Raw genomic sequence first — 8,464 nt, forward strand, 5'->3', positions numbered from 1 at the left:
CTGTGTGTGTGTGTGTGTGTATTTGCCTGTGTGTGTGTGTGTGTGTGTGTGTTAGGTCTTAACTGAAACCATGCTGAAGTGGTTTTCCGGTGAAGAGGGAGAGCCTGGCTCTGGAGTAAGTACACATGTGCTTTTCTTTCCATTGCTTGAACAGTGGTATTGTTATCAGTGTCTGGTGACTGGTATTGTGGCACTGTTTAAGAAACAACAAGTATTTTGTGTATTTGTCTCACCACTTGTTTCCAGTCAAACCATTTGTTGCTATATTCATACATTTGTTGACCATAGATTTAAGTCAGTACTAACAATTTCTCTAGTAATTTACTTGCTCAAAGGAAACCCATTGGAAGCTTTGCAGTGTTTTTCATGTCCAGATAAACTGGAATTAGATAGACTGCTGAGCACAGGGCTTTGCCTCAGACAACCAGAGCTCACACTTCCTGTGAGGGGGAAGCACTGCTCCAGCTTAAACCTCTCTGCAGCCCCATCTACATACTCTGCAGCCTATATGCTAATCTTACTTTTTAGGATAACATGCTTATATTCGTTTTTTACTAGGAATGCAATGAACAGCTCAAACCACACAACCATTACATTTTTCACTTCAAACAATATGAGTTTAAGATCCATTCAGATATTTAATCTGAGGTGGGGCAGCAGCAGCATTTCTCACCTGTTAGCCTTTATTGTCGTTTGTGTTGCTAGGCAGCATCTAACTAAACAGGAAGAGGTTTGCAAAGCTTGGCCAGGAGTTTTAAAATCTTAAGAAGTTTTAAAGCCAGGAAAGAGAAATTTTACTGATGTCTGTCAAACCCAGAGATGAGATGATGTCTACCTCTCTCTCCCCCTCCTCTGCCACAGACACACAGGCTCTCTCCCTTCACTCACTGATACACGTTTATTAAAATGATGTTTTCTCTGTTCTCACTGAGAAGCTGTTTATTCTTTTTCTTCGTCCGAGCTCTTTAGCTGAGGCTCAGCTGTTGATTTCTTTAACTGCAGTTTTATAGCTGGCACATTCATTTAGAATGGCAGACTGTACGTCATTGATGTCTGGTTAATCCACACCCACTAACCAATCAGAATCCAGACTTTTCACTGGCCAGGATATGCATTCGTAACAGCATTTAAAATTAAATGCAGAGTTTTTTTTTGTTTTTCTTTTTGGTCACTTGTCCACCATCTCCTCCGTCTCTCCTCAGGGTCCAGGCTCTCCCCATCATGCTGCTGCCGCTGCTGGTGGAGAGGTCGCTGTAGAGGAAATGGCAGAGCGGCTGACCCAAACGGAGCAGCTTGTCGCTCAGCTGAAGGAGCTGATCCGGGAGAAGGACGCAGCACTTTGCACCAAAGACGACCAACTTAAGGTGAGGACAAATATCTCTTCTGGTTTTCCTCTAGTAAACAGATGTGTGTCTATTGGCTCTATGAAATGCAGTAATGCAGTAATGGTGTGATGGTTTCTGGAGTGCCCTCCTTGTACAGTATACGTGTCGTTATTTAAGCCCATATAACTTGTACTCGTGTCAGGTAGGGGTCATGTGTAGGGGCCACTTCTGTCATCACCTAAACCATGAAACAAAAAGTGCCTGCTTTTGTTTTTCGTACGTGTCTGTGTCCTTCATTTGGTAATAGCATATTATCCACATGAAACACTCAGTCCACGAGCAGTGGACTTAATGAAGTCAGTGTTCCTGAGCTTTGGTTCGGAGTAGAGCTGCTGGATATGCAAGAAAACATCATATCGGGATTATTTTGGCAGTTATTGTGATTTCAGTTGTAATGATAGTTTTTACATTTAATTTTTACTGGGGAAAAAATCTAAAAATAATGTTGACGTGATTTGTGTTGGTTCTTGTACCTAACATACATGTTCCTTTACGTCTGGAGGATACGATTTGTGGGTCGGGTCGTCTCTGTAGCACCACAACGCTTATGGTGCTGACAATGTACGACAATGTTGTGACACATTTTACTTTAATCAATAAAAGCTGCTGCTCCTGCGATTTGGACATATTGTGATTTCAATTATATTTCAATTCATTGTGCAGCTCTCGTTGAGAGCCTCTCTATTCTTCATTCACTGTGTATTTACAACATGATAGTTCCATGTTTTACGATATGGGATATTTAAGTATAATTTTCCTTGCACTGCTCACAGTGGTGTGAGCTCTGGGTTCTGTGTGACAGGGATTTGTATCTGACTGATCCAGGCACAGTTGGTCACGTGTTATTCTAACATGGTTTGTAATGCTGCAGTCAAGGGCCACTGTTAGTCACTGACTGAGACCATCCAGTGAAATCCCTCCCTGATATCGTTAACTATTAAACTGCCAAGTCAAAGTCTACTACACAGTGATAAAGACAGGAATGTGAGATTAAAGCCACAACACGGTAAATGTTTGGTTTAGAAACCTCATTACAGGAGAGTGCAGACAGGAACATTTACTCCACTACAAAACGTTACTACAAGACCTGCCACATCTCACGCTGCATTAATCTACTTTTTGGCAGCTTGTCCTTAGATTTTTCATCTGCATGAACTGATTTACAGCTGATGGTGTAACCAAGCTTACTGATGTACAGCTGGGCGATATGCCCAAAAAACTAAATGAAAAATTCAGAGAATCAGAATCAGATGTATTTGACTCCACAGATCAGGGTGCAGGTCACATTTAAAAACAACAAAAGACATGTTAAACATGTGACATAACAACATGAAAACATGAAAAGAGAGCAGCGTGTCAGACTTTGAAAAACTACAAAAACATGACTACCTGTCTTTGTATTGTATAGATTTATACTTTTCTATAATATTTCTTTGCATTTTATTGTAGATATTTTATCTTATTGTTAAATTTATTTAAATTTATATTTAAGATATCTGACCTGCAGTACTTGCTTGTTTCATCTTTGTTTATATTTCTTTTCGTCTTACTATGATTATCAATATGAACCAAAACACCAAAGCAAATTCACTGTATGTTGAAAACCTACTTGGCAATAAACGAGATTCTGATTAAGTCGGTGTCTCCAAGGAAACACAGCCAGCTTACATTGTTGTCATAGCACTAGCACCGATGTTGTTTGAGAGACGCCAGAGGAAGCACATATCTCAATTTTGTGATATAGGCATTTTTTTCACATCGTGCAAAAACATGAATTTGAATTAATGGAATAAATCCGATGTAACATATTGTCTGTGACGCAGGTGGAGAAGGAGGCGTGTGAGGCCAAACTGTCAAAGCTGCGTCTCCAGAACAAGGCCAAGGTGACCTCCCTCACGTCACAGCTGGAGGAGCTGAAGAAACAGCAGGGAGGCCAGCGCACGCCAACACATGGCAAGAAGGTACGAGCACGCACACACATTCACACTGGTATGATTATCCACCTGGAAACCTATAGTGAAAACATGAATTCCCTAAAACTCACATATATTGTATTATTTAAATCCCAATTAAAAAAAAAAAAAGAATATGAACAACACATTCATTAGCACATACGTGGCTCCTTTAACAACCAGCAGACACAGAGCAATGTGATCAGTCCATTTGAATCATGTTTCTGGTCTTCTGGCGAACGCAGTCCAACGCGTGCCATTTGATATTTATAACATTGTCTTTGTGTTTCCCTGCAGGGGTCATCGGAGGGAGGAGGGGAGCAGGCCAGTCGGGGCAAGATCGTCCTGCTGAAGAAGAAAGTCGAGGAACTGGAACAGCAGCTCGCACAAAGAGACGAGGAGCTGGAAAACAAGGTAAAGTTTATTCATGTCATGTTTTCTAAGTTATTAAAGAAATGGAATTATAAGAAAGAGCTGTTGTATGTATTAGATTGATTAGAAGGTTTTGAGTTGGTCTTATTGAATGATATAGATGTGTATTGTTGTATCTGATATCATTGAAGTTTTGCCCATAAATTACTGGGGACCCCGTGAAGAGTAGCCACTGTTTCAATACAGTGGCTAATGTGGATCTAACAAACTAAATAAAAATTAATTAATAAATAAATAAATTTGAATTAACAGTAAGTGCCTTCATTTTCAATCTATATAGAAAAATCCTAAAAGTGTAAATGAAAATCTCGCTTTAAATAAAGTTGTATAAAAAGGTGTTTTAAACAGGTATCACACCTGTCGTAGTAAAACTATGAAGCCAGTGTCATGATGATGTTCACCTGTGTTTAAAACAAACAGTGAGTTGAATTACAGCGATGAACAGATGTACTGCTTAGAGAAAAAGCACTTTGTCTGTTTGTTTTTATAGTTAGCTGATAGATAGATAACGAGTTCAAACATGTATAAGCCCTGAACTGAGGAGTGAAACACTTCACTGAACAAACACTGTTAAGTATCTTTCTCTATTCTGGCTGGTTTGTGACGTTTAGTTAAGCTGTTACTGTCCCAGGTAAACGCCTCCAGAGTGAGAGGCTGACCGGGTTTGTAATCTGATTTAATGTGCGGCTGTTTCTTTACTTCGCTAACCAACATCATTACTAATTAATTCTAGCGGAAGGAGGTGGCATCTCAGCGGCAGCGAGGAGAGGAAATGGACTCCATGCTAACGGAGAAGGACAGGAAACTGGCAGAAAAAGAGGCGTACATTGTCCACCTGCAGACAGCACTGGCAGGAGATCAGCCCATCGCACCTGCACCGCAACAAAAGGTGTGAACATCGCCTCATAACACTTTTCTCTGTCGTTCTCCACCGCAAACATTTTCACATTGTAAGACTGGGGTCAACTGAAGCTCCATTTTGACTTAAATCAAGAGGCTCAAGTAAATATTATGCTGTACATCCTCAGGTGTCAGAGGACGGTGGGGCAATGCAGGAGCTCCAGCTGCTGGTGCAGAGTCTGACCAGGAAGGTGGGAGAAGCAGACGAGCGCTACAGTTTGCTGCAGGAGCAGACGGACAGCCTCAAAGAGCTGCTGGCCACAGAGAAGGAGCAGTACGGTCAGAAGGAGAACATGTACAAACAGAACGTAAGTTTTCAACGATCATAGGCACAAGCTCTGATGCGTTTATCGTAGTATCTGATGCTGTTGTCTGTGTTTGTTATGATACTCTGCTTGTTTGTTTCAGATCCAGACGTTCAAAGACATCATTATCCAGAAAGACAACCAGCTGCTGGAGATCAACCAGATGCACGAGCAGGAGCTCTTCAAGCTAGCAGCAAAATCCGATGCCAGTGCAGACTTGGAGCAGGTAGTGACTCCAACCGCTCTTTTAAGGAACCGAACAGTGCCTTACCAAGTTCACTGGGTTAGTTGTGTAACATCATTTCCTTTGTCCTCTCAGCTGTTGAAGGCTCTAAAACAGAAGCTCCATGAGAAGGAGGAGGTGCTGCTGGGTAAAACCCAGGTCATCGATGTTCTTCAGGGGGAGGTGGACGGCAGGGACCAACAGATAAAGGTCAGGAGAGACACCTCTTCACTTTGAACATGTTTTTGTTACAGCCTCCTCATCGCCTCTTCTCCTCTCCCCACAGGAGCTCACTGAGCGACTCCGTCGGCTGCAGGTTGAACGAGAGAGCCTGGAATCCAAGATGGAGGCAGAGAAGCATGTGATGCGAGCGCAACTTCGTGACCTGATGGAGAAACAGCAGGCAGAGGTGCGGCGAATGACTGAGCACCATCAGACGCAGATGGACCAAATCCAGCAGGATCTCCTGGGGCAGATGGAGGAGCTGAGGAGGGTAGCAGCACCACCACCTGCCCCCCAGGAGGCCGCAGGAGGTGGAAGTGTGCCTGCTGATTCAGCCTCCATCCAAAGAATAGCTGAGCTCGAAGGTTTGATTATTCGCTTGTGTCATTCCTTCTTATCATTATTCAGTCGACGTGTCCTAGAAATGCAAGAGAAATTTCATGGTGGTTGAAGATGGTCAGCAGTTATTTTTTATTTTAGTCTTTAACTGAAATAACTGGATTTATTTAAGCCAAAATATAATAAAGATTTTCTGTCCTGTATGTCCAGAAGTTACTGTCAAACCAGGTCAAATACAGTTTTATGTGCAAATTGTGTTTTTAAAGTCAAGATTTTCACCTACATATTTGAATTATTATTATTATTATTATCATTAATTCACAAATTTTTGAAACGTAACATAAATACTTTGATAATATTTTCTTTAATAAACATAATTATGACATAATGAGACTTATCTACTGCAGTGGCTAAAGTAAATCAGTGGGATCTCTTCAGAAACTGATGTTTACCTCACTACAGTCTTGAATGTCACTGTTTCATTCACTTGCACTTTCGTTTTTCTTTGCAGCCCAAGCAAAGCAGAAAACAGATGAAGCCAGCAGATCAGAGGCCAAGTTCCTGAAAATGAAAGCCTGGTCGAAATCCCGGATCAGACAGTTGGAGGAGGAGCTGAAGAAAAGCCAGGTAAGATTGACTGTGTTTTCCGCTCCAGAGAGTGTTTTCTTTAATTAACCCATTATCCCCTGACAGATGTTAAACAGATGTAAATGCTGCACCGATCACTTTATTATAACGGCGATAGAAGAAGAAACTCTACAGCTTGTCAATGTCGCCCTGTTATCCAGATTAAAAGTACAAACCACATCAAAATGCAGGACGTCTTCCAAGCAAAGGTGCAAGATAAACAAAAAAAAGAGACCCATTTAAAAGATGTTTATCTTGTCCCACTTCAGGCCGGAGTTGCCCCCCCAGACCTGACGGCCCTGCGCAGTCGTATCACAGAACTGGAGGAGGAGAGGGAGGAAAACCTCTGGAAAGTTGAACAATATGAGGAGCTCAGAACAAAGAACGGTAACAAAAGCAAAACTAAGAGGCTTCTACTTTCTGAGCTGCAGCAGAAACACTAACTCTGCATTTTGTCTGTAATAAATTCACTTGACTCACGTTGTGATGTTAAATCTTCACTGTCGCTGGAAGCTTTGATGTGAAACTTGTATGTTTGATGTTTTGTGCTAGAAATGCTGGAGGCTAAGCTGGTGGTTTATGAGGAGCAACAGAGGACACTACAAGCAGACTTGGAGCAGTTCACCAAGAGGGCTGCCTCTCAGGTCAGGGATCCGCCATGTTTTTTTTAAAATTCTCCTGCTTTCGGCGTGGAGTCGATGAAGCCTGCTCAGTGTTGTCAGTGTCCTGTCCCTCTCTGCTCCCTCTGGTCACAGGCGAGTGAGTCCGGCAGTGCTGATGACACTCAGAGCCAGGTCCTGGAGTGGCAGGAGATGGTCGCTGAGGCCGTCAGTGCCAGGGACCGGGCCAGGGAGGAGAAGGCCGCCATGGCCCTCCGCATCAGCCACATGGAGGAGGAAAGAGAGGGTAAGGCCTTTGCTAGAGGATGACACGACGTTGTGTCAGTGGCAGATTAATGAATGACGGTGGAATCAACAGGCTCAGTTGTTTATTACCACTAGGTAAATTACTGGAGTTATTTTATAGAAAATAAAACATGGATGTTGGTATTTTTTTGTGCACATAAAGTAACGCACACCTGCTCAGAAAATCTGACACCATGTGAATCTGCAGTGCTCCTGCACGTCATGTCGACTTTCTATAATCTAATACAGTAACAATCTGTTCAGACACGGTAAAATATCTGCTCTCATCTTACTTCAGGACAGATCAGCCGTGAGCTTCTGTTTGAGGGTTTTCAGTTGGAAGAGTTTCATGCTTTTGTTTACTGTTATTTTCATGTGAAAGTTGCAGTTGTGTTTTCTATATAAATGATTTACAGAGACGCTATATGGACAAAGGTCCTCGTATAAATATCTTTTGGAGATATAATAAACTCAAGATCACAGTTCTTGCAAACATTACAATCTGGAAGTCATCATAACACATCCTCGTGGTGGAGAAGTGAGTCAAGTGGCATTTTCCAAGATGTTTGGTTATTTAGGGTTGTTGTGCAGATCTCATGACTCTTAGTCATCTCAGTCATCACTAGCAGCGAGCAGCACGAGCTGAGGTTTATTTCTACTACAATGAGAACATCTCATCTCACAGAAGCAGAGACAGGCCATAGTTTTTATCCCGTTATCTCAACATAAAGCTTGTTACCCGAAGATGCACAAAGTCGCAGTAACGCTCCTCCTTAGCAACAGTCCTTAGTAACTCGTCAGCTGATGAGGACTGGTCTGAAAATGACCTTGTATGAAAAGAGTTTCCATCTGCATCTGATCTCTGATTAATAAAGTAATTATAATGAGAAAACAAGCTTTGATCAGATAAGATAATGGGATAATACCTCGTTATCTCGGGATAACGAGCTTTGTTTTGTTCAGATAACAGGATTAAAAGCATATATATTTGCGAGTATGGCCTTTCTCAGCCTCCGTATATTCTGATGAAATGTTCTTGGTTGCTGGTTTATTAGATCCACAAAATACCAGAAACACCTCTTTAGTATAATTCAATTAATCCAATAAACTGGCAACTGAGTCTGAATTTCAGTTCACTTTGTATTTTGCCCCCCCCCCCCCCCCCCCCCCCCCC

The 8,464-nt window shown here is 42.0% G+C and overlaps 1 protein-coding gene across 3 annotated transcripts in view; it reads left to right on the plus strand.

The window, feature by feature from the left end:
• LOC111644315 (uncharacterized) overlaps positions 1–8,464 on the plus strand; it is a 34,138-nt gene that overhangs the window by 1,678 nt on the left and 23,996 nt on the right. For all 3 annotated transcript variants that reach the window (XM_087170119.1, XM_087170120.1, XM_087170121.1), the window contains exons 2-14: positions 56–115; positions 1,203–1,364; positions 3,209–3,346; positions 3,635–3,751; positions 4,503–4,658; positions 4,798–4,977; positions 5,078–5,200; positions 5,294–5,407; positions 5,484–5,784; positions 6,270–6,385; positions 6,655–6,772; positions 6,938–7,029; positions 7,141–7,291. In XM_087170119.1, the coding sequence (XP_087026245.1) occupies positions 71–115; positions 1,203–1,364; positions 3,209–3,346; positions 3,635–3,751; positions 4,503–4,658; positions 4,798–4,977; positions 5,078–5,200; positions 5,294–5,407; positions 5,484–5,784; positions 6,270–6,385; positions 6,655–6,772; positions 6,938–7,029; positions 7,141–7,291 (1,813 nt within the window). In that variant the 5' untranslated portion in view covers positions 56–70. The remainder of the gene's footprint in view (positions 1–55; positions 116–1,202; positions 1,365–3,208; positions 3,347–3,634; positions 3,752–4,502; positions 4,659–4,797; positions 4,978–5,077; positions 5,201–5,293; positions 5,408–5,483; positions 5,785–6,269; positions 6,386–6,654; positions 6,773–6,937; positions 7,030–7,140; positions 7,292–8,464) is intronic.

The sequence above is a fragment of the Seriola lalandi genome, unplaced genomic scaffold, assembly GCF_002814215.2.
Source record: "Seriola lalandi dorsalis isolate HSWRI2012SDOR001 ecotype SW California unplaced genomic scaffold, Sedor1 jcf7180002054929, whole genome shotgun sequence".
NCBI lineage: Eukaryota > Metazoa > Chordata > Actinopteri > Carangiformes > Carangidae > Seriola > Seriola lalandi.